The sequence below is a fragment of the Elephas maximus genome, chromosome 3, assembly GCF_024166365.1.
Source record: "Elephas maximus indicus isolate mEleMax1 chromosome 3, mEleMax1 primary haplotype, whole genome shotgun sequence".
NCBI lineage: Eukaryota > Metazoa > Chordata > Mammalia > Proboscidea > Elephantidae > Elephas > Elephas maximus.
The window spans coordinates 39003228-39028405 of NC_064821.1; the positions used below are offsets into that span (position 1 = coordinate 39003228).

General features: G+C 49.5%; 1 protein-coding gene and 1 long non-coding RNA gene across 2 annotated transcripts; both read right to left on the reverse strand.

The window, feature by feature from the left end:
* Positions 1-746: 746 nt before the first annotated feature.
* Positions 747-4904, reverse strand: LOC126071632 (uncharacterized). Its single transcript, XR_007516364.1, has 3 exons — positions 4012-4904; positions 2373-2605; positions 747-1685 (listed from the first exon to the last, which is right to left on the reverse strand). It is a non-coding gene; the product is annotated as an uncharacterized LOC126071632 (long non-coding RNA).
* A 232-nt stretch (positions 4905-5136) lies between these two features.
* On the reverse strand, positions 5137-23301 carry TMEM161A (transmembrane protein 161A). Its single transcript, XM_049877510.1, has 12 exons — positions 23211-23301; positions 20129-20232; positions 19547-19630; positions 19147-19235; positions 18900-19056; positions 17934-18085; positions 7040-7100; positions 6777-6920; positions 6412-6525; positions 6131-6305; positions 5868-5964; positions 5137-5743 (listed from the first exon to the last, which is right to left on the reverse strand). Exons 1-12 carry the CDS (start codon positions 23211-23213, stop codon positions 5490-5492), a joined length of 1434 nt encoding a protein of 477 aa, XP_049733467.1. The 5' UTR covers positions 23214-23301; the 3' UTR covers positions 5137-5489.
* Positions 23302-25178: the final 1877 nt, after the last annotated feature.

Genomic DNA, 25178 nt, shown 5'->3' on the forward strand with positions numbered 1-25178 from the left:
GAGGAAGGCCGTAATCAAGTCTACCAACACCTTACTGATTGACATCTAAGGGAATTGGTGAGCCATGGCTATGGCAATGTGGTGGTGACTGGGGGCTGATGAGCTGGCCACATGTCCACTTCCTACATCAGTCCCTGAGCCTCAGGGGAGTCACCCCCCACCCCCACTGTCACATCCCCTAATAGTATGGAGGTGGGCACGTGATGCTGTATCGAGTGGAGAGAACGGTTGGTAGGTGCGTCCTTTGGAACGCACCTTTCTTCCCTCTTGCTGGCCCTGGTAGAAGAGACTGCAACTGGGCCTGTCATCAGGACTGTCCTGTGACCACAAGGCAGGAGCAACACCAGGGAGGAACAGACACAGCAGGAAGTAGTAGAGATGGGAGAGAAACTGGGTTCCTGGTGGCACTCTCTGGACACCTGGACCTGGCCTTACCTGAAGGTCCACATCCACCAATGTGAGTCACTTTATCCTCATTTTTAAGCCAGTTGAGTTTTTTTGTTTTCAGTCAAGCACATCTTGAAACAAATACCCTTGTATGGACTTGTGTGTGTTCATGTGTTGGGATGTCTGTGGTGTGAGTTTCCAGAAACAAATGGCTGGGTTCAGGTATCAAGGGGGATGTGGTTAGTGTAGCTGATGCTGCCGCTGCCTGTCTGCAGCTTAGCATTCACAGTTCCTACCAACTGCTTGTTGCTGAAGCAGTCGTGACTCAGCCTTCCCCTCAAGAGCACGACCTAAGATCCCGAGATCACCCCTTCACCAATGACTGACAAGAATAGGAGGGTGCCGGTCCCCTTTCCCCTGGGTGAGACCACTCAGAGGTGTGTGTTCTGTGATGTCTCCCGGAGATCCCCATCAGGACTGAGCCCCAGTTGCCCGCAGTGTCACCTGCTCTTTGGCGCCCCCTGCAGTGTTCCTTCCTTCCCAGCCTAACGTCCCTAGCCCCCAACAGAGCTTCTTGGGGTCCCTCCTGGATACCCTCTATGCCCTCAAGTCCCTTTCTCAAGGTCAGCTTCTCAGGGAATCTACCCAAAGATGAACAGAAACACTAGCTATTCCTGCCAGGAGAGCTTATGAATTTACACCACCCAGCAAGGATCAATTCCTGACCTTTGATCTGTGCTTATTGGACAGGTGACAAGTGGTATCTCAAGATTTTAGTACTCCCTGGGGTGTGTTTTGTTTTGGGTTTTGGCCCATTTCTCCCACCCAGTCCATCTTGGAGATCTGTCCTTGTAAAATCAGTGAAATTTTTCTTGTTCTTCTTACCAGTCATGTAATTGTTCATAGTTTCTTTACTACCTGATAGCGGGGCATTTGGCTTGTTACCAGTCTTAAACTGTCAGAAATTACACTGTGGTTGCTGCCATGAGATGAGAATTCCCCTGGAATGTGTCCTGCTTGGCCGTGGGGCCACCTCAGTGAGGCCCTGTGGAATCGCTCTCCTGAGTGGCTGGCACAGGTTTCCACAGGGGTTGACGGCACCTCCTGCCTGATGCCTGCCTGGTGGGGCCCGACTTTGCCACTGCTGCCTGTGGGTGACTGACGTGGTATCATGGTGTGGTTTTAGTTTGCGTCTTTCTGTGATTTCCAGTGAGGATCACCTGTCCGTGATCACTGCTGTGTATCTTGCCTCTCTGAGCTGTCACTCTTCAGGATGTCTCAGTCCTCGGACCCCAGTCCTAGCAGGACAGGTTAAGAGATAGTTAGGGGTAACATGGACAGTTATTTCGTGACAGGTCTGCTGAGCCCTTGTGAGATGATAATGGGTATGACATCAGTAAACTGGGGAAACTGAGGGCCTTGGCTTCTTCACGCAGGACCCCACAGAACCCTTAGTACCTAATATACGGTCATGGGTGGGGAATGAGGCTCTGGCTCTTGGGCAGAAGCACCTGGAGCTGAGGAGAGGGGGTGGCACCTGCCAGGGAGGATCGGGGACTCCTGGGGGACAACTGTGAGTGTTGGGCAGGAGCCTGGGCACCTGGCAGTGTGAGCTACAGCAGATATTTGAGCAGGGGAGGAATTGAGGGGGTGAAAGGGAAGCAACTGGACTGGGATCCAGGTGAGAGGCAGGACATGGCATCTGTGTACTCAGAAGGTTCCAGAAGATGCAGGGTCATGGGGCAAGAGTCTGGTCTCCCCAGGGCCCACCGCCCCTGGCCCCAACATTTGCTGGCCCAAACTGAGTAGTACTTTGCATGGCCCTAGAAAGCCCTCCCCTCCTGGTCATTCCTAATTACTCCCTGGCAACGCCCACATCCCCACCACGGTCTTGACAGTCCTTCTCACTGCTGTAGATCCTGCGTCTTCCCAGCGGACTGACCCTTTTCCCATTACCTCATGATCGTGTTTGCTGCTGACATCACCTTTGCCTCTTGGCTTTGTTCTGGTCATCATCTGCAGGCAGCAGCTCTAGAATCTTTTCAGGGAGTGGGCACCTCCTGAGGACTTGGACTGCCACCAAGCAGGATCCTGGGTGGGGTCTGGGCGAGGAGGATCCGGGCTGCTGAGGCTGGAGCAGGCAGGATTCCCGCAGAACCGGAGTGAGAAGTAGCGGGTCAGGAGGACCCTGAGGTCTGGGTTCACTGAATAGGTGGCACTGATGTGACCGGGGGATGGGGGAGAAGGGTGGTGTAAGTGGACAGGTTTGAGGTCAGGTGCTTTGGCCACACGCAGCGAGACGTCAAGGGGGCAGAAATAACACTGGGATTTATTGGTGCCTGAAGCCCTGAGACTAATGAGCTTCAAGGGAATGAGTGAGGACAGGGAGGCAGGAGGGAAGTCAGGCAGTGGGGACTATTGGTGTCAATGAGGGGGCTCCCTGGGGCCTTAATCAGCTGTCTGTGCAGCCTCTCATTCTGTTCCCCACCATCCATGCCCCTTCTCACCACCGGTTTCTCCTGTTGGCTTTGACTGAATCGATGCCAGTTCTATTTGTTGCTGGGTTTTTTTCTTGTTGTTTTTTTTTTTTTTTTTTTCTCCCTCTCTACCTTAACTGGTTTGGAAGTTACACATTCTATCTTGACTCTTGTGATGCAGGGTTCTCAGCCTCAACACCACTGACATTTGGTTCCAAATTCTTCTCTGGGATGAGGGCCACCATATGCACTGTGGGTGTTGAGCTGCATCCCTGGTCTCCACCTACAAGGTGCCAGCAGCACCCCCTAGTGGTGTGACCAAGAATGTCCCCAGACATTGCCCATGTCCCCTGGGGACAGAATCACACCCCCCAACCACTGTCATTGTCATAGTGGTAACCACTGAAATGCTAATTAACACAAATTATCACACTTACTCCCCTGAAGTATCCCAGGACCCCAACCAGCCCCTCTCATCTTCTCTATGGAGAGTCCTGGGCATGGTCCTGGGTGCCTGGGGACAGTGCAAGACCTGTTGAGCTGGGGCAATGCACCATCAACCCCTGATTCCTGAGCCCTGGGTATGGCTGTTTTGTCTTTGCTAGGAGCTGGTCCAATCCTCTTTGTTCTGGAATCTTCCAGACTGCCAGGGAGGTGGTGCTGTTGTTGCTGGTGGGCCCCTTTAATCTGAAACCTGGAAACTTCCCTTGTGCTGTTCCATTAGTGCCTCCAGCTTCCTCAGACCTCTCCTTCCAGAACTCATTGTTTGGGACCTTCCTTTCCTGGTTTTCTTTTTTCCCCTTGTTTCCTGTATTTTTATCTTTGTGTTCCTTCTGTAAGATTTCCACAACTTTATCTTCCATCTGCTCTTAATTTCCAACCACTCAAATAGAGAAAAAATGTTCTTCCTGTTTAGTAGCATTCTGTTCTTGTTTCACAGGTACAACCTCTTCTCCTGAAAACATTCTGGATTGTTTGTTTTATAAGGTTTCACCTCCCTGAAGTGTCAGTTTCCTCACATTGCATTTTTCTGTTTAGGTGTCTGTTTTCTTCAGATTGCTGATGACCCCTGGCCATCTGCCCCATGACTAAGAATGGGAATGGAGATGGCCTGTTGGCAGACTTGAGATGGGGATGTGTGACTCACCACTAAATTGATGGCTGGTGGGGAACTCTGCAATGCTGGTGTCTTTAGGTCTGTCTTTATGGGCCATTCGGATTCCCCAGAAGTCTTCCATCTTCTGCCTGGAAGGTTCTGGAAGCTGAATGAGGAGGGTGAGGACTGGAGCTCCCTCTGTTCAGCTTTCTGTAGGCTCAGTCCCTTGTCAAGCCCACCTGTCCTGAGGGAGGTCTTTGGGGTCTCACCCCACCTCGGGCCAGCAGGACCACACAGCACCACCACAAGGTTTTATGAGGAGATCAACTGTTTCCTGGACTGGAGGTTCAGCATTTTATTTGCAGATCTGTTGGCCAGTTTCGGCTCCTCCCCTGATTCCCAGCTTCCCCAATGTTCTGCTGCCCCTTTCTCCTCGACCTTGTGAGTATGTATATTTTTAACCCCTTTTCTGTACTTGAGTTTTGGGAAGGGCAAGACCTGGATGCCTGCGGGTCATTTACCTGGACCCAGCAGGCACTTCTTGTTCTCCAAGTTGCCTCTGCTGTAGCGTTCGGCATGCCAGCTGCTCCTGGCTTGGGTCTCCACATTCTTCAGGTCTTTGGTTGTGCCCCTTTTCTGAGTGGCATGATGCTATCTTTGTTCCATCTCAAGGCCCTGGGGTGGACAGCTGGGGGTGGTGAGGGAGGCTTCTCCCCCACAGTGTGCACACCCGAAGCAGGTGAAGGGTAAGCGGTCATGAATAAGCCAGGATAAGCAGATGGCTCCCACAGGGGTGCCCTGGAGAAGCATGAGGCCAAGTGGGGCTGGGCATGTGGGGCAATGGTGTCTCAGGCTGCAAAGATTGCCTGGTGTTTTCACTCACAGTTCACATCTTATAACAGATAGGTGTGCTCACATGGTGCTCCCACCACCTAGTGCAGTGACCCCCATGCCCCCCTCCACCCGCCTCAAAGCCTCCACAGGGAGCTGTGGCCTTCATATGAACACAGGCACTGGGGCTCAAGACCAAGCCAGCCACGCTCCCCATGGGCTCCTCCCTCCCCTTCATGACCCTCTTCCCACGCTCCCGTATTTGCCCCTCTCTTCCACGTAAGGTTCTCATTACCCTCATCATCCCTCCTGGCCTTTCTACCTGCTCATGCTCACCTCCCACCACCCACCAGAGCCTCCCCTCCCTTGTTCCACATTTCCTCTTCCTCTACTTCTCCCTCTGTCCCTCCACCCCTGGGTCACCACCGCCACATCCAAATGGCCCGAGTGACGTGGAGGCACAGGAAGCCACCTCCCAAACCACTGAAATCTACTCAGACCCCATTCTTAGGAAGCAGCCTGCTCCTTTATTTGTCCAGAGAGTGGCCCCCATGCTGCTGTCCTGCAGGGACACATGCTCAGAGAACAAAGGCCATTGGCTGGGGGGAGATGGCTCCCATTCTGAGGCAGACCCTGGCTCAGGCACTGAAGTGTAGGGCTCACAACAGTGGGAGGACCCTGAGGCTCACACAGGGTGGCTAGGAGCCCCCCAGATGCTGGTGGAAGTAGAGACCAAAAAGGCTAGAGAGCAGCTGGCAGGCAGCTGTCCACCAGACAAGGAAGGAGAGGATGCCACGGCAGAACAGGGGTGTGAGCAGGCCACCCAGTGCCCCTGCAATCTGGGCTGCTGTCTCCTGGGCTGAGTCCCCCTCGGGGCCAGCAGGGGCAGCATCAGCTGAGGATGAGGTGAGGGGCGGAGGAGAGGCCAGGCCCAGGCCCCAGGAGTAGCCGCCTGCGAAAAGGGAAAGTGGGGAAGGCTCAGGAGGGGCTGGACCTCAGGAACTCACCCTGGACTGGCCTCCGTGTAGCCCCTCACCCAGAGGTGACTTCTCAGACCCCTCCCCACAGCTCCTCACCCAGTGATTTGAGCAGCAGTGTGCAGTTGAGGGTGAGAATAATGGGCGTCAGGTACTGTAGGCTGACCACTGTCACGTAGCAGTACACTCGGACCACCTGGGGGCAGGACAGAGGGGGCTCAGGGCTGCTCTGTGCCCAGGGACCAAGAGAACGCCTCACCCCCTGCCAGCTCTGTACCTGCTACTGGATCTCCCAGGCCTCAGTGAAGTCAACCTCAGTTCCCCGCCACCACCTCAGTTCCCCACCTCCACTGATGTCATACCCGCTGCTGGATCTCACAGGCCTCAATGCGGCCGGCCTCTCGCCGCAGCTGCTCCACACGCACTTTGGCAAGGCCCAGGTATGCCTGCAGGTGGGGCCGTGTCACCGCCAGCCTCAGCAGGCACAGTGCCACCAGCACCCAGAGGCGCAGTGAGTCGAAGGCTGAGTCCGGCAGCCTGGATGGGGAGGGTGGGGAGGCTGGTGAGGGCGGACTCCTAGGACTCCCAGCCCCTCCCTGAGCCTCAGAGACTTCCTCTCCCCACCCCATCTCCCTGCACGCACAAGGAGACGGACGTCCCCGCAAGGGGCGCCTGCTGCAGGAAGTCCCGGGCAATGGGCCTGGTCCAAAGCCACAGCACGAACAGGGGTGACAGGAAGCTGGTGTGCAGGAGGAGCCTGTAAGAGCAAGCAGATGAGGGATGGGCAGGTGAAGCCTGGACCTCCACCACCATCCCCTTAAAACCTTCTGCTGTCGAGTCAATTCCAACTCATAGCAACCCTATAGGACAGAGTAGAACTGTTTCATAGGGTTTCCAAGGAGTGTCTGGTGGATTTGAGCTGCTGACTTTTGGTTAGCAGCTGTAGTTCTTAACCACTATGCCATCACCACCAAGGCCCCCCAATTCCATGCCCCCCGCCCACATTACTGCAGCCCGGGCCGGTCCTCCGCCATTGTCAGCGCATCACGGTGGGTCTGGGCCAGCCGCAGGCCTGGGAAGGTAAGGAAGGCGCCCAGCATGGCGCCCATGGCCGCCAATCCCACACGGACAGTCAGTTTGACCAGAGGGAGCCTGGGGAGAAAAACAGGGTCAGAGGGGCCCACAGCCCTCCAGTGCCCTCTCTGCCACCAATCCAGCAGGATCCTGGGAGGCTCCCAGCTTCCCACCCCACTTGCATCCCCCAGACTCACGCCCAATCCCAGCCCTGCTTCTTTAGAAGTGGCTCCAAGTTCTGGGTCATGCTGGCCAGGCCTGGGGAGACAAGAAGGGAGTGATGTGGAGTGGACCTCCAGGGCCTCCTCCCAGACATCCATTCAGTCCCAGGGAGTAACGCGCCTATGGCAGCCAGGCACAAGGACCACATCGTGCTCCAGTTAAGCAGGGCTCATTTCCAAGAATGGGGGAGTGCTCCAGGCAGAGACCCTTGACTGTGGCTGAGCGACACCAGGTGAGGGCCACTAAGGGCCTGAGCCTCCTGGATTATACCAGGAAACTGGAGGGTATGAAGGGCCCCTGTGTGTCCAAGAAGAAACCAAAGTCTTCCATGGAGCAAAGTATCCTCTATTTAGACCCCCACATTTTCTACAGGTTAAAAGCAAACATGAGCTCACAACCAAAGATCACCAAATACACAAGGACACAAAAGTTGGGGAGGGAAAAAAAAAGTGTAGTCCCCCAGGGATTTCAAAAATTGTTACCAATTATGTGTGAAATGATTAAAGAAATAAAAGCTGGAATCATAGACTGAGCAACATGAGACTACCTGAAAGAACTAGGAAGATCTGAAAAGGAACCAAATTAAGCTCTTATAAATGAAAAATATGATTATTAAAATAATAAGTAGTTAAGCAGATTAGAAAGAGCCATAGGAGGCAGTTAATAAACTGGAAGATCTGAAGAAATCGCTCAGATTCTAGCTCAGAAAGATAAGAAGGTGGGAAATAGAAACAGGGGGCTAAGTGATAAGAGGCCAGAACAGAAAATCCAGCATAAGTGAAATTGGAGTCCCAGTGGGAGATGTGAGAGAATGAAGGGGGAAGAGTTATTAGAAGAGAATGATTGAGAGGTTTATAATGGATTATACACACAAAGTATATCAAACTGGATAAATAAAAAATTCATACCTAGACACACTGTAGCAAAACTGTAGAACACCAAAAACAAGAGCCCGCAAAGCAGCCAGGGAGTTAAGACAGATCACCTATAAAGGAACGACAGTTAGGATGACAGCCAACACATACAGCAAAACAGAAAAAGAATAAATAGAAAGCAAAAAGATGGTAGAAACAAAGCCAAAATGTCAGTAATCAACAATAAATGTAAGCAGACTAAACTTTGAAGTTAAATGATAAAGACTATCAGACACAACTGAAAATATCCAGCTGCATGTTGTTTAAAGGAGACACACCTCAACATAAGGTCCGTGGAAGGTTGAAAGAAAAGGGATGTTAAAAAGATAATAGCAAATACTATTCAAAAGAAAGCTGGAAAGTCTATATTAATAACATACAACATCCCACCCAAAGACAAAAGCATCATTAGGGACAGAAGACGTAATAAAAAGGCTGATTCACCAGGAAGATATAGCAAATCTAAACTTCTCAACACCTTGTAAAACAGCCTCAAAATATATAAGGAAAACACTGGCAGAACTATCTATAGAAATTGAAAGCCCTATTAATGGACCACAACTACCACAGCCTTCACCAGACTGAGTCCAGCACAACTAGATGGTGCCTAGCTACCTCCACCAACTGCTCTCACAGGGATCACAATAGAAGGTCCTGGACAGAGCTGGAGAAGAATGCAGAACAAAATTCTAACACACACAAAAAAGACCAGACTTACTTATTAGTCTGACAGAGACTGGAGAAACCCCGAGAGTATGACCCCTGGATACCCTTTTAACTCAGTACTGAAGTCACTCCTGCGGTTTACCCTTCAGCCAAAGATTAGACAGGCCCATAAAACAAAATGAGACTAAATGGGCACACCAGCCCAGGGGCAAACATAAGAAGGCAGAAAGGGACAGAAAAGCTGGTAATGGGGAACCCAAGGTTGAGAAGGGGAGAGTGTTGACACATCGTGGGGTTGTCAACCAATGTCACAAAACAATCTATATGTATTAACTGTTTAATGAGAAATTAATTTGCTCTGTAAACCTTCATCTAAAGTACAATTAAAAAAAAAAAAAAAAACCCAAACTCTATGGAGCACAGTTCTACTCTGACACACATGGGGTTACCATGAATTGATGTCCACTCAAAAAAAAAGAAATTGTGAGCCCTACCATCCTAGAGGGAGATTACCCCTTCAGGAACTGATATGTTAAACAGACAAAAAGAAAGGATGGTGATTTGAATTTATTGCATACGTAAAACCCTGTACCAATCAGTGAATATACTTTAAGAATACTGGACTATTCACAAAAATTGATCACAAACTAGGCCAAAAGGCCCATCTTGCCAAATTTCAAAGAAATCTATTAAAACAGACCATCTTACGTAACCACAGTGCAGTTAAGCTAGAATTTTTGTGTGTGTGTGTGCGTGTTTGAAATTTTAAAAACACTTATATATGACTCACAGGTTAAAGAAAACATAACAGAAACTTTAAAATACCCAGAACTGAATAATAATGAAAATACAAGTCAAAACTTAAGGGATGGTTTATCAATAATGTGAAGAGACAACCTACTGATGGGGAGAAAAATTTCGGGAACCATGTATCTACCTGATAAGGAGCCCTGGTGGCACAGTGGTTAAAGTCCTCGGCTGCTAACCCAAAGGTCGGCAGTTCAAACCCACCAGCTGCTCCGTGGGAGAAAGATGTGGCAGTCTGCTTTCATAAAGATTTACAGCCTTGGAAACCCTATGGGGCAGTTTTACTCTGTCCTGTAGGGTCACTATGAGTAGGAATCAACTTGACAGCAGTGGGCTTGGTTTTGGTTTTATATCTATCTGATAAGGGTTTAATATCGAACATATATAAAGAACTCCCACAACTTAACAGCAAAAAGACAAATAACCCAATCAAAGAATGAATAAAGGAGTTGAATAGACAATTCACCAAAGAGGACATACAAATGGCCAACAAGGACATGAAAAGATGCTTGACATCACTAGAGAAATGCAAATCAAAACCACAATGGGATACCACTTCATCCCCAGTAGGATGGCTATGAAGGGGAAAAAAAAAAAAAAAAGGAAAGTAACAGGTGTTGGCAAGGAGTTAGAGAAATTGGATCCCTCATCCATTGCTGGTAGGAATGTAAAATGGTACAGCTGCTGTGGAAAACATTTTGGCAATTCCTCAAAAAGTTAAACATAGAATTACCATGTGACCCAGCAACCTTAATTTAGATATACACTTAAAAGAACTGAAAGCAGAAACACAAACAGAAGCTTGTACACCATTTTTCATTGCAGCACTATTCACAATAACCAAAAGGTGGAAACAACCTAAAAGTCCATGAACAAATGAATGGAAAAACAAAATGTGGAACATACACACAATGGAATATTACTCAGCCGTAAAGAGGATGGAATCTTGAAAACGTTATGCTCAGTGAAATGAATTAGTCACCAAAGGACAAATATGATCCAATTTATATGAAATAGGAAAATGTATAAAGATGAAAGATTATTTGTGGTTACCAAAGGTAGTTTTCAGGAGGGACCAGTCCCTAGAGAAGGACATCATGCTTGGTAAGGTAGAGGGTCAGCACAAAAGAGGCAGACCCTTGATGAGATAGACTAACACAGTGGCTGCAACAATGGGCTCAAATACAGCAATGATTGTAAGGATGGTGCAGGACCAGGCAGTGTTTTTGTTCTGTTGTAATAGGGTCACTATGAGTCGAAACCAATTCAACTGAACCTAACACCACCATCACCACCAGAGGTGGGAAGGAAGGCGAAAGAGGAAGTCGCTGCTTAGGGGGCACTGAGTTTCTGTTAATGGTGGTGGAATAATTTGGAAATGGATAGTGGAATGGTGATGGTTTATAAAAACAGCGTGGGGGCAGAGTCTGATCTCTAACTTCACAAGAGGGAAGGATAACCAAGATCAACAGCCCAAGGCTGGTTCCTGTGAGGCGGAGATCAGACATGCCTCCTTTCTCCACCATCTTTGCCAACTCTGACACCAACCGTCCCTCCCACAGCACTCTCTACTGGGTTCAATAATTCACTGCAGTGGCCGCACAGAAGTCAGTCAATACTCACAATTATGGTAAATTCCACAGGGAAGTAACGGGTTACAACTCAGCCTCAGAAACACTCCATCAGGAGGGCCACTTCACAGGCACGCCTTTCCCTGGCCCTAGGCCTCTGCCCAAAGGCACTCAGCTTTCTCTCTCCACGGGCTGGGAAGCCCACTGAGCCGTCTCCTGCTGCCGGGTCTCTGCTGCTGGGTCTCTCCTATCACCGCTTCTCACCATCTTCAGGGTTACAGCTCTCTGTCTCTCTGTCTCTCTGTCTCTGTCTCTCTCTTGGTCTGATTCCAGGAGCTTCTCAGTACAGAGATCCTGGGTCAAAAGGACACGCTCTCTGCTCCTGGCTGTTCTTCCTTCATGGTGGTATGATCTTTTTTCATTCCTGCCTCTGGAGTGGCTCATTTCAAGGCCAGCAGGATAGAAAAACTGACCAGTCCCTTTGGAGGGCCACAATTACCCTATCACACAGTCCCACCCAATTACTTAGGTGGGAGTTACAAGACCACAGCTAGAAAGGCCACACAAAAGTGGTCCATCACACCACATGGTTATACAACGTGATGAATCAATATCACTAAACTCTACATGTAAAAAATGTTAAATTGGCAAATGTTTTGTTACTATATTTTTACCACAAACAATGGGGAAAAAACCAAGGTATGGAACAAAACTGGGACTAATAAAATAACTACACCTTAAATGCTATAAATGTTAGAAAAGGCTAACGAGCTAAGTACCCAACTAAGAAACTAGAAATAAGAAAAGTAAGCCTACCAGTACTGCTCTAAAACCTACAAAACAAGAAAGCAAAAACATACCAAAAGACATTTCTCCAAAGAATATACATAAGTAGCCAACAAGCACATGAAAAGATGCTCAATGTCAATAGTCATTAGGGAAATGCAAATCAAAACCACAATGAGATACCACTTCACACTCACCAGATGGCTGGCTATTAGCAAAAAAATAGGAAATAACAATTGTTGCTGAGGTCTTAGCTACACAAAAGACAAAGAAGGGGAAAGACTGGAAAAGACAAAAGAATTCACAATTCACTAAAAACACAAGTAGTGGACAAGGTTATTCCATGGGGAAAAAACTTCAAATTTGATCCATACCTCATAATACAAAAAAATTCAATGCCCAGGGTCCTAAGTGCTTAGGTGAAAGGCAAAACCGCAAAATTTTTAGAATATGGAACTTCCTTAGGGAAGGATTTCTTCAAGACAAGAATCAACTATGCTAAAATAATGAACTTCTGTTCATCAAAAGGCACCAGAGAAGGTAGCTGCAATTTACGTTTAATGGCTCAGCAAAAACATGTATGTGTGTGCGTGTGTGCGTGCGTGCACGTGTGTGTAGAAAATAATGCAAAGGTGGCCAGTGAAAATTGAAACCCTGGTGGTGTAGTGGTTAAGAGCTACGGCTGCTAACCAAAAGGTTGACGGTTTGAATCCACCAGATGCTCCTTGGAAACCCTGTGGGGCAGCTCCACGCTGTGCTGTAGGATCACTATGAGTCGTGATTGACTCTACTCCAATGGGTTTGGTTTTTTTGGTTGGTCAATGAAAATAGCTCAAGGGCACATGGGTGCGTTCATCAGACTATTCTTCCAACTTCTCTGAAGATACTTCACAAACTGGGAATTTAATCAAATCCAAAACACATTTTTTTCACATATTAACTTTTCTGAAATTGGGATATGTTATCGACTCGACGGCAGTGGGTAGTTTTATGACAATTGATGGCATGTAATAGTTTAAATAGCAGTGTTTTTTAAAATTTTTATTTGTTCATAAAAAATAATGGTGTGTCAGATTTGATATAATAAAGTATGTGCAGATGTAACAAAGAATCAGTATCCAGAATATATAAAGAAAACCTACAAGTCAACAAGAAAACAAATAAATATTTCTCCAAAGAATATACATAAATAGCCAAGAAGCACATGAAAATATGCTCAATGTCATTAGTCATTGGAGAAATGCAAATCAAAACCACCATGAGATACCACTTCACACCCACCAGGATGGCTATTAAAAAAAAAAAGAAAATAACAAGTGCTGATGAGGATGTGGAGAAATTGGAAGCCTTGAGCGCGGCTGGTTGGCATATTAAATGTTGCAGCTGCTGTAGAAAACTGGCAATCCCTAAGGTCAGGAACAAGACAAGAATGCCTGCTTTCACCACTGCTATTTAAAAAAAAAAAGAGTTTTTCTTTTTTTACTCAACTGGAGGAAACCCTGGTGGCACAGTGGTTAAGTGCTACGGCTGCTAACCAAAGGGTCGGCAGTTCAAATCCGCCAGGTGCTCTTTGGAAACTCTATGGGGCAGTTCTACTCTGTCCTATAGGGTCGCTATGAGTCGGAATCGACTTGACGGCACCGGGTTTTTTTTTTTTTTTTTTTTTAATTCAACTGGAAGTTCTAGGCCAGAGCATTTAGGCAAGACAAAGATATAAAAGGCATCCAAACTGGAAAGGAGTAAGCCAAACTATCTCTATTTGCATGACATGATCCTATATACTGAAAAATCTCAAAGAATCCACAAGAAAGCTACTAGAGCTAATATACAAATTCAGCAAAGCTGCAGGGAACAAGATTAAAACACAAAAATTAGTTGTGTTTCTATACACCAGCAATGAACAATGCAAAAAGGAAATTAAGAAAACAAATCCATTTACAGCAGTATCCACAAGAATAAAATACTCAGGAATAAATTTAACAATTTAAATACTCAGGAATAAATTTAAAACATTGCTGAAATAAATTAAATGTGACCTAAATAAATGGATAGACATCCATGTAGTTCATGGATTTGAAAACTTAATATTGTTAAGATTTCTATACTACCCAAAGCGATCTACAGATTCAACACAATCCCTATCAAAATTCCAACAGCCTTTTTTGCAGAAATGGAAAAGCCTATCCTCAAATTCATATGGAATTCCAAGGAGCCCCAAATAGCCAATACAATCTTGAAAAAGAAGAACAAAGTAGGAGGACTCACGCTTCCCAATTTTAAAGCTTACTACAAAGCTACAGTAATCAAAACAATGTGGTACTGGCTTAAGAATAGACATAAAGACCCACAGAATAGAACTGAGAGTTTAGAAATAAACCCGCATGTCTATGGTAACTGATTTTCAACAAGAATACCAAGAAAATTCAATGGGGTAAAGAATAGTCTCTTTAACAAATGGCGTTGGGACAACTGGATTTCTACATGTAAAATAATTAAGTTGGACCCCTAACCCATATCATATACAAGAATTAACTCAAGATGGATCAACAGCCTAAAAATAGGACCTAAACCATAAAACGTTCAGAAGAAAACAGAGGGGTAAATCTTCATGACCTTGAATTTGGTCATGAATTCTTGGCTAGGACACCAAAATCACAAGCAACAGAGAAAAAAATTGATAAATTGATTATCAAACTTAAAAATGTTTTAGAATCAAAAGACATTATCAATAATGTAAAAAGACAACCTACAGAATGGGAAGAAGTGTTTGGGAAACATGTATGTGATAACACCAAAATAACAAATCAATTAAAAAGTGGGCAAAAGACTTGATTAGACATTTCTCCAAATAAGATATATGAATGGCCAATAAGTACATGAAAAGATGGTTAGTGTCTAGTCATTAAACCCGTAAACCAAACCCACTGCCATCGAGTCTGTTCAGACTTATAGTGACTGTATAAGACACAGCAGAGCTGCCTCAATAGGGTTTCCAAGGAGCTACTGATGGACTCAAACTGACGACCTCGTAACCACTGCACCATCAAGGCTCCTGTCTAGTCATTAAAAAAAAAGTCATTAGGGAAATGCAAATCAAAACCATAATGAGATATCACTTCACACCTACTTGGATGGCCATAAAAAATTAATTTAAAAAGATGGAAAATAAGTATTGATGAGGATATGGAAAAATTGGGCGATTCCTCAAAATGTTGGAAACAGAGTTATCATGTGATCCAGCAATTCTACTCCTAGGCATACACCTGCAGCCCAGTGAATTACTTACTATGGCCCTTTTAGCCATGCATGGTCTTGTAACTTCCATGCAGTGACTGGGTGGGACTATACAAATAAGATGCTTGTGGCCCACCAAGGGGACTAGACAGCTTGCTAATAATACAAATAAAGTGCATGGAACCCTGCAGGGGTGAAACCATGCAAATAAGGTGTATGGAACCCAAATGAGGGGATTGGTCAGTTTTGCCAGCCTGCTAGGCTTAAAAAAGAGAGCCAATTCCAGAGCAGAGAGGGGACCTCAGTACCACCAGTAAAGAAGAGCCAACAGTGGAGAACCTTCTAGACCCAGGAGATGGAAAGAGAGAGAGCTGTAACACCGGCGACAGTGTGAGACAGTGAGAAATGGAAGCAGAACCAGGAGGCTGGCACAAGAAGGCATGTTGGGCTTCCCGGCCCACAGAGCCAACCCATGGAGCAAGAGAGCTGAGCACCTTCAAGCAGAAGGCTTGCTGGAGGAGTAGAGTGCCTCCAGGCATTTATCAGTGGCGCTAAAGAGCTTTGTAACACTTGCCAGAGTACGGTAGAGGCAGGGACAAGGAGCTGGAGGCAGGGAGACAGACAGAGAGAGAGGCCTGCCTGTGATTACGGCCGAGAAGAAGCTGTCCTGATTGAAGAACTGTATCTTGAGTCATCGCTGATCTTGAATTATAACCTGTTACCTCCCTAATAAACCACTTAACTATATTAGTTTGCTCTGTGAATTCTGTGTAGCCACTACAACAAATTATTGAACCCGGCAGAGAAGTAGAGAGTGCCATAGCTGGTGTCAGAACTGGTAAAAAGGTTGGAGGGTAGAATATGTTTGCACTTCGCCTCACAGGAATCAACCTTGGGCTGATGTTGACGGTGGTTCTTCCCCCTAGTGAAGCTAGAGGACCCCGGACATCACCTCACCATTTTTTATAACACCCAAAAGAACTGGAAACGGGGATGCAAACAGACATTTGCACACCAATATGCATTGCAGCACTATTCACAATGGCCAAAAGGTAGAAACAACCCAAGTGTCCATCAACAGATGAATGGATAAATGAAATGTGGTCCATCCATACAATGGAATATTACTTAGTCCTAAAAAGGAATGAAGCACGGATACATGCTACAACACGATGAACCCTGAAAACATTCTGCTGTGTGAAAGAAGTCAGTCACGAAAGGCCACATACTATATGACTCCACTTACATGAAATGTCCGCAAGAGGCAAATGCATAGAAATAGAAAGTAGAGTATATATTACCAGGGGCTGGGGAAGAGGAAGATGGGGAGTCACAGCTTTAGGGGCACTGAGTTTCTGTTTGGGGTGATGAAAATGTTTTGGAACTAGAAAGTGGTGACGATTGTATATATGGTCAACATAATTAATGCCACTGATTGTATACTTAGAAATGGCTGAAATGGCAAATTTTAGGTTATATAGACATCACAATTTTTTTTAAAAAAATCACCCAAGTAATAAAGTCAAAAGATAAATAATAAACTGAGAAAAAATATACACAATTCCTATCATGCACAAAGGTTAATTTCCTTAATATATAAAAAAGCAGTTGCCATCTAGTTAATAAAGAGCTCCTACAAATCAATAAAAACGGTCCAACAATCCAGGCAAAAGAACAGACCTTTGCAGGAAGGGAAATAAAAATGACTCTTTAACATGAAAAGATGTTCAACCTCGTATTTTCACCCATCACATAAACAAAGACAGAAATGTTGAGGAAACACCCCTGGAGAGGATCTAGGGAAATGGGCACACTCCTACGTCTTTTTCTAGATGGCAATTTGCAATACTGTCGAAATTACAAATGTACTTTCTTGCACAGGGACAAAATGCACAAGGCTGTTCTTATAAAACACTGTTGTAAAACAAACTGCTTTGTGCAGCACTGTTTAATGGCAAAAGGGTCTCCAAGGCAGTAATCTTTACAGAAGCAGATCGCCAGGTCTTTTCTCCTGTCCACCAGCTGGTCAGTTGGAACCACCAACCTTTCAGTTAGCAGACAGGCATTGCACCACTAGGCCTCCTTGCAAAAGACCTAAGTGTCCACAAATAGGGGCCTGGTTGAATAATCACGGAACATCCATACAATGAAATACTGTGTAGCTGTTTTTTGCTTTTTTTTTTTAAAGACATTCTAGGTATCATTGAGGGACAATCCCCCAAATTTATGGCTTTTCAGTTAAAAAAAGCACGGTATCGAACCTTATACATTACCATTTTGTGTGAAAATAGGGAAGCGGTCCTCTTGGTTTCCTCTGGGGAGGACAGGAGTAGGAAGGTGATTTTCCTGTTTTCTCTCCTTTACTTTCTGGATTTTGTACCATTTACTTCTTCCCCCACAAAATTAAATTACAAGTCAATAAAGAGGAGTCCCTGGGTGCCACAACTAGTTAAGTGCTCAACTACTAGCCAAAAGGTTGGTGGTTCAAATCCACTCAGAGGTACTAGGAAGAAAGGCCTGGTGATTTGCTTGATAGGTCACTGCCTTGAAAGCCCTATGGAGCAGTTCCACTCTGCACACATGGGTCGCTATGAGTCCAAATTGACTGATGGCAACTAATGACAACAATACGTAAACAAAGACACCATGATGGCTGCTGGGTACAGCACAGACAGGAGGGGTCACCTGGAGCACCTGCGTGAAGAGCAGTGGCGGGAGGTAGCAGTCAGAGACCAGGAGAGGTGGGGGTCCTCTGGTCCCTGAAGCCTCACAGTCTGCTAATACCCAAAGCCCGCAAGGTACCCTGAGTGAGCCCTGTGGGCCAGGAGCCACTAGTGGAGACAGCACATGCCCACTGACTCAGTGACCCCTCCCCACCCAGATGCACTAACCTGGCTCTAGGCCGAGCTCGAGTGTCTCCTCCCGCACCACCTGCACCAGCATGGCCAGGAGCAGGAAGAAGAAGGCGAAGGTGAGGCACACAGAGCGCTCACCGCCCTCCTCTGCGCTGAAGTAGAGCCGCGTCACTGTCAGGAACACCTTGCTGGTGCTGGAGCTAAGGAAGCCACAAAAGCCAGGGTGCCCCACCTCCCTCACCCCCAGCACAAGACAGTCCCGGCAGTGGCCTGGGGAGCTGGGGCCCCAGGAGAGCGAGCCGGGGGTGCAGGAGAGGCTAAGGAGAGTAAGCAGATGGGGCGGGGCCAGCACAGTGTGGTGGGGGGTCAGCAGCAGGTAGGCAGACACCTATGCTACCAGACCTCCCAGTTGGCCAATTACAAAAGGCCTCCCAGCCCTGTAGTCCCCCCGCAACCTGAGGGGGTGTCTTTAGGTGTCCTCTGGCCTCCTGACCCATCATAGGTGGGTTCTTAGAGCTGCACCCCAAGCAAGCCTCTGACAAGCCTTTGCAGAGCTGCTATAGCTGAAAGGGCTGTCTCTCCAATCTGGCCTCAGAGAGATTGGAGGTCTTTCAGGAACCAGGGTGGGTTCCAGATGACTCTCCCTCCTAACAAGCCCACCTCACAAAGGCATTCCTTCTGGGTGTCTCCCCCATCCCTGATCTGTGCTTTGACCCAAAGAATGTGATGGGAGGATGGAAGAAGTGAAGTGGGGAGGGGGGCTGGCCTCGAGGGGCCCCTGAAGCGTCCCTTCTTGCTTCCTTTATGTCCTGGGCTGGAGGGCAAGACCGAGCCCCCATGGAACAGAGAGGAGCTGTTCCAGCCAACTCCCACTCAGACCATGACCCACAGGAGCAAATCCAAGGGCTGCTGTTTTGGGGAGGTTTGTGGCCCCAGCAACCGAGGGTACAGGCGCCTGGGATCCTCCCCCCAGGCCCACCCAGGGAGCAAAAGGAAGGACACATGGAGAAGGCAACGGCTAGCAGGCACCAGCACACGGCAATGTTGGCCTCCCTGGCTGGGTGCAGCGCGTAGTAGTAGGCCTCGGTGAAAAGGTACACACCACCAGTGTACACAGCAAAGTCCACGAACCACTGGTACTCCAGGAAGAAGCGCAGGACTAGGGGATGGGGGCACATGGCTCAGCATGCACTGCGGGGGTGGTGCGCAGCACTGGACGGGGGGACCAGGGGACAGGCAGGGCTGTTACCCAGGGCATCCACCGCTGTGAGGGGACAGGTCTCCAGCTGGAAGGGGGTGTCTCGGGGCACGGACAGAGGTTTCTCCTCACTGGCCCACCTAGGAGGAGGGAAGGGTCAGAGCAGTTCTGCACACCCACCACTGGGTCAGCAAGGGCGGCCCTCCTCACCCCACCCCAGCCTGGGAGGCTCTCGAGCTGCCTGGGCAAAGAAGGCGCTGGTCTGGAAGGACTTTGCCTGGAAGGGGTGGGTACCACTGCCCACAGGGCTGCCCCCAACGAGCTTCCAATAATGCTAGATGTTAATGTGAGGCAACAAGCAATGATGATGAGTCCCCTGATTCCTCTCTGTGCCCAGAGTCACGCCTGGGCCTGTCCGGCTGCCCGGAGTCCCAGGGTCCAGCGCACTCACCATGGCTCCCTCTTGCCTCTGGGTCTCTGCTTGCCTGCCAGGGCCCGGAGCTCCTCCTCAGATGGATGCACATATCGGAACAAACTGAGGACCAGATGGACAGACAGAAGCTTGGACATGGAGGCTCCAGGCAGTGACCCCCCAAACTTGGGGCTGGGATTAGAGGGAGGGTGGGGAGGGATTTCCCAGGGATGGGAAGGTGGATGGTGGAGCCCAGCTGGGGGCAGGAGGGCGGGAGTTGTGAAGGGAGCCCATAAGTCTCCAGCTGACCCGGGCCACGTGGACTGGGGTCCGGGACACCTTGAACTTGCTATCGCTCCTGGGGGAGCAGGCAGGCACCTGCCTCTGGAAAGAGAGGTCATAGTTTCTGCCAGGTTCTTAAAAGGGTCAGTGTCGCAGACCCAAACCAGGACAAAAAGCAGCAGAGGCTAACATCTGTGGTGACTGAGAGAGGAAGGAGGCTGGTAGGTGGCTGGTGGGCGGGGCTTTCCGGAGTCTGAGGGCTCCGCCCACCCCGGGCTCCACCCTGCTCCCCTCTTCTCAGGCCCCCTCCCCTTGGTCCTTCCTCCCCCACCCACTCACCTGCCATTGCAGAGCAGCCAGCGTGCGAAGGAGCAGTGCGCAGCTAGCCTGTGCATGAGGGTGGCCGTGAGCAGGGTCACCACCAGCTGCACTCCGAGTACCGCCTGTGGAGGACACGACCAGCATGGTCCCAGTGGTCACCAGCTTCCTTCCCCCCTCCCTCAACCACCAGCTGGGTGCGCACAGCTCTCAGGCTATTTATAGAGAAGCTAGATTGGGGGGAGGGGGGCCTGTCCGCTCAGGCTGCCCTGGCTATCTGGGGGAAGGGAATTCACGGGCTGGGATGACCCCGGGCCCACCCCAGGCCCCCTGGGAGCCCAACCCAGGCGCAAGACCTCCCCGGGCCTCAGACCATCTCACCTCACCCTGAGCTCACCCTGACCAGCACCCAGTATCAGTCAGAGGGCCAGACCCCCACCCACTGGGGCCCAGACAGGGCTCACGTGTGGTCTCTGCTAGGGATTTCTGTATTAGGCTTTCTGAACCTCAGTTTCCTCATCTGGAAATGGGGTAGTTCCTGTTTCACTTATTCGTCAGGACCACCTCTGGGCCATAAGATGCCCAGCACACAGCTGACTTTCAGGGCAGACGTTCACGGCTTTCCCACCCTGGCCCCCTTCCAAGAGGACCCATGGAGTGTCCCTTAAGCTTTCAGCGTCAAGGTTCAGCTCAGCCCCTTCCTTGCCCTGCCAGCCCACCACCCGCCCCCTCTCCTCCACTGCAGTCAGCGTCCCTCAAAGCCAGTCTCACTACTTGACTCAGGTAAAGACTCACGTGATTGTGATGAATTTGCTTTCATCAGGAATTTTCTCACCTTTTCAACAAAAATTCGGGCCAAGCTTTCAAGTACTTATTTTAAAAATGTTTTAGAAAAAAATGTTACCAGTAATCAGCCTGAAGCTGAAGGCAGGTATTCCTGCTTAATCTGTCCATAACGCTTACACAAGATTCTGCTCAAGAGTGTCCACTAGAGTTATGAACTGGGTACCAAAAATCGCCAACTAAACGAAATAAAGATCATTTTAAGATTAACTCATATGATTAAAACACTTCTTTAACCAAGGCAGGAGCCTTGGTGGCACAGTGGTTAAATGTTTGGCTGCTAACCAAAAGGTCAGCAGTTCAAATCCACCAGCCACTCCTTGGAAACCCTATAGGGCAGTACTACTCTGTCCTACAGGGCCGCTAGGAGTCAGAATCAACTCAACGGGAACAGGTTTTTAACCAAAGGGAAAGTGAGCTAACCAACAGGAGATCCTCTAGTATAACGCAATACCGATTCAAAACAGCTGCGGAGAAAACAGCCCTTAAAAAAAAAAGGACATTTTCTCTATGCTCGTGAATGGGTTTGGTTTTTCGGTGTGAACTGTAAACTGAAACCACAAATATTCTTTCAGTAATAAAGTGGGGGAGGGGACATCTCCCTAGTTTCCCCATCCTCACTCTCACCTCCCCACACAGGGCTGGTAATAATGGGTGCTGGCGGGTGCCCTCTTTCCTGAGACCCTGCCTTCTCTGCCCCTACCCATGCTTGGTTCCCCATGCCTCTCAAACATCAGGCCTGCGTGCCCCTGCCTGCCCTTCTCCCTCTGCAACCTCTCCCTGTGGTCCTGTCCCCTGCCACAGTTTAACCACCTACTCAGCCTTACATGGCCCCAAAGGTGCACCTCCAGCCCTGAATTTCACCTGCAACGTGGCCGGCCCATGCCAGTCTTCCCTCAGACCAGGCTTCCTCCCAGTACACCGGGAGGTCCCAGCACTTAACCATTACTCAGAAACCCACTGAGTCCTTTCCAGGCAGCCCAGCCCACCCAGTCTCCCAGCAAACTCCCAACTCTGCTTTGCAGCCAGCTGGCCACCAGCCCCACTGTCTTCCTGGCCCTCTCAACACCAACCACTCCGGTCTCCCAAGACTCCGGCCCCCTCAGATGGTCCCATCCAACACCTCCTGAGTTCTTTATCTTGGCATTGCTGTTGGGCTCCCCAACTGGAATCTCCCTGAGCAAAGGGAAGGGGCTGGCTTCTGGTTCACATTATGGCTCCAGGCACTGTGGGGGAGCGAGGGTAGGCATCTTTCTCTCCACCTAAAGCTCCAAGGTCAGAGGTCCCTCCTGGGAGGCGTCTCAGCCCCTCAGCTGTCTCTGTCTTCCTCTGGATCTTTCCGGGCCTCACAGTCACGTTCCTCCTGCCCTGTGCTCAAAGTCCTTCCCTGCACCTACTTGCCTCAAACCTAGAACCTGCTAAGGTCAACTCCAAGTTGCCCCGTCTGGTTCCCTGGGTCCTTCCCCGCCCCTCCTCCTGAGTCTCACACCCTTGACACTCGGCCCATAACGACTCCCCCACTTTTAACATTCCCTATCAATGCCTCTCCTCGGAGACCTTCCCAGGAAGAGCTAGGCCTTCTGGCCCTCAGTCTCCGTCCTCCTCCGGCCCAGGCCGAACCTCTTGGGGATGGGGTCTCCCCGCCCTCGCCTGGCACCAGCCTGAATCACAGGTGCCAAGTTTGAAGAACAAACTCAATGGGTTCGAGCCAGAGCCTCCTGAGACGTGCGGGTTCCGGCTTGTGCTGTCTCCAAGCCTGAGACCCCGCCCACCCTGGGGCCACCCAGACTCCCGGCCTGCTCCCCAAGTGCTCCCCCTGGCCCTTCAACACACCCAGATAGCCGCAGAGCCTCCCAGAGCCTTCAGGGCGCCCCGAGGGCCCCATCGGAGCGGCTCCTACGCTCCCTTGGGGCCCTGACCTCAGGGGGGGACCCCAGCCCCAGGGGGACACTGGGCCCCCTCATGGGGATCCGAACGTGCTCGGGTTCCCAGTTCCCTTGTGGGACCCCAATACCACCCACCAAGACTCCAGGACTCCTAAAGTGCCGCCAGAGACTCGCCGGGACCCCCAGGACGCTTGGGGACTTCCAGTCTCCGCAGTAAGACCCCAGACCTAGAAGGACCCCGACCTCTCGGCGCAACTCCAACTCTCAGCTCCCCTAGTCAGAGCAGAGAGACCCCGGCCCTCGGCAACTCTCCAGATCCGGTCGCGGGGGGGACCCAACACCTCGCTGCCCGGCGCCCAAGACCCCCAGCTCACCATGGCGCCTGCGGGTAGCGCAGTGCGCGGACCACAGGGTTTGGGGCGCTTTGTAGCGACTCAACCAATCAGAGCCCGACTGCACCCTGACTAACGGCTCGCATGACCAATCAACAGGCTGGATACCGGGGCCCGTCAGGATGGACACACGCTCTCTGGCGCAGCGCGGCGCGTGCCGGGAGCTGTAGTTGTAGGACGCCCGGCTGGTGCTGCCTGAGGTTCGAGTCCCGACTGTGCCTAAGCGGCTCTGTGGGGCCCCGAGCCAAAAGTTGCCCCTCTCTAAGGCTGGGTTTCCTCACTTACACCCACCTCACGGATCTACAGCGAAAACATGCAGTCTTCCATTGGTCATTTCTGAGGTTGGAACTCCCCTGATCAAGAATAATCAATGTCTCCCACGGAGTAGACGCCTAAGAGCTCAGACTGAATTCAAACCAAACCCCACTGCCTTACTTAAATCTGCCGCCAGTACTATTGTACACACTATAGTCCAGCTTGTCACCGGCCATGCTATCTCATACCTCCATGCGTTGTAAACATGCTGTCCTTAAATCTTGGGATGCCTCCTTTTTCACCTGACAAAATCTTTATTCACCTTTACCAGCCAGGACTCTAGCTGCAGGCTGCAAAACATCCAGCTCAAATGGGCTCAAGGAAAAAAGGGAAAACTCTAGGAGTAGGGCCACCTTCAGGCACGGCTAGATCAAGGACAAAAATGTCAGCCTCGGATATCTGAAGATCTCTATTTTGCAGCTTGGAGGAAAGGGCTTCTATCATACATGCCTGAGTTTTGCCATCTGTGCTTGTATGGATGAGTGTGGACATATATGTGGGTGTAGCTGAGTCTCTAAGGAGCCCTGGTGGTGCAGTGGTTAGGCATTCAGCTGCTAACCAAAAGGTCAGTGGTTCAAACTCACCAGCCATTCCCCAAGGGAAAGATGTGGCAGGGATTTATAGCCTCGGAAACCCCATGAGGAAGTTCCACTCTGTTCTATAGTGTTGCTGAGTCTGAATCAACGCGACAGCAATGGATTTCAGGTAGCTGGGACTCAGGGTCTTTATGGGGGTGGGTGCCTGTCAGTGCAGCCTGTGTCATTGACATGCCTTGTCTCTGGGTGTTTTTGTCTTTGTTCATGAGCGCTTGCAGATGTTTCTTTTCCAGGGGATTCACTGGGTCTGAGTCCCTGTGTGTCTGGGAGATGGGCATGCCTCCCAGGAGACCCAGACTTAGGTCCTCTGAGTCATAGTGTCCTCTTGAGAAAGGGTAGGTGACCAGCAATGATGGTCACTGGAATTGTCAAGGACCATGGGATTCCCCTCAGGAACAGGGCAAACAGGTGGGATCCAGGGAAACTTGGATTTGGGGAGGTGGTTCTTAGAAAAGGGGCTGGGGTACCAGGTAAAGGAGACTAGGAAAGAAAGGAGGATGGGGGGGCGTTTGCTGCAGGCCCACTGTGCACCGGGCACGGGGGGCGGCATGAGCTCTTGTGCTCCCTCCAGCAGGCATGGGTGACACAAAAATTGTTTCCATTTTATTGATGAAGACACTGAGGCTTTCACCAATAACCAGATGCCATACAGTCATCTCCAATTCATGTCAACTCCACATATGTCAGAGTAGAACTGTGCTCCATAGGGTTTTCAGTGGCTGATTTTTGGAAGTAGATCACCAGGCCTTTCTTCTGAGGTACCTCTGGGTGGATTTGAACCTCCAACCTTATGATTAGCAGCTGAGCACATTCACCATTTGCACCACCCAGGGACTCCACTGAGGTTCTGAGAGGCTCAAATCTCCATCTCACACCTGACCTCCCCAACTCGTGATTCATAGTGCCCCACGTGGATGTTACGTGGGCAACTCACAATTGTTTCAGCCCCACTGAGCTCCACATCTTCCCTCAGACTGGTCTTTCCACTGCCACCCCTGCCTCAGAAAACAGCAGCTCCATCATTCCAGGAACTCAGCCA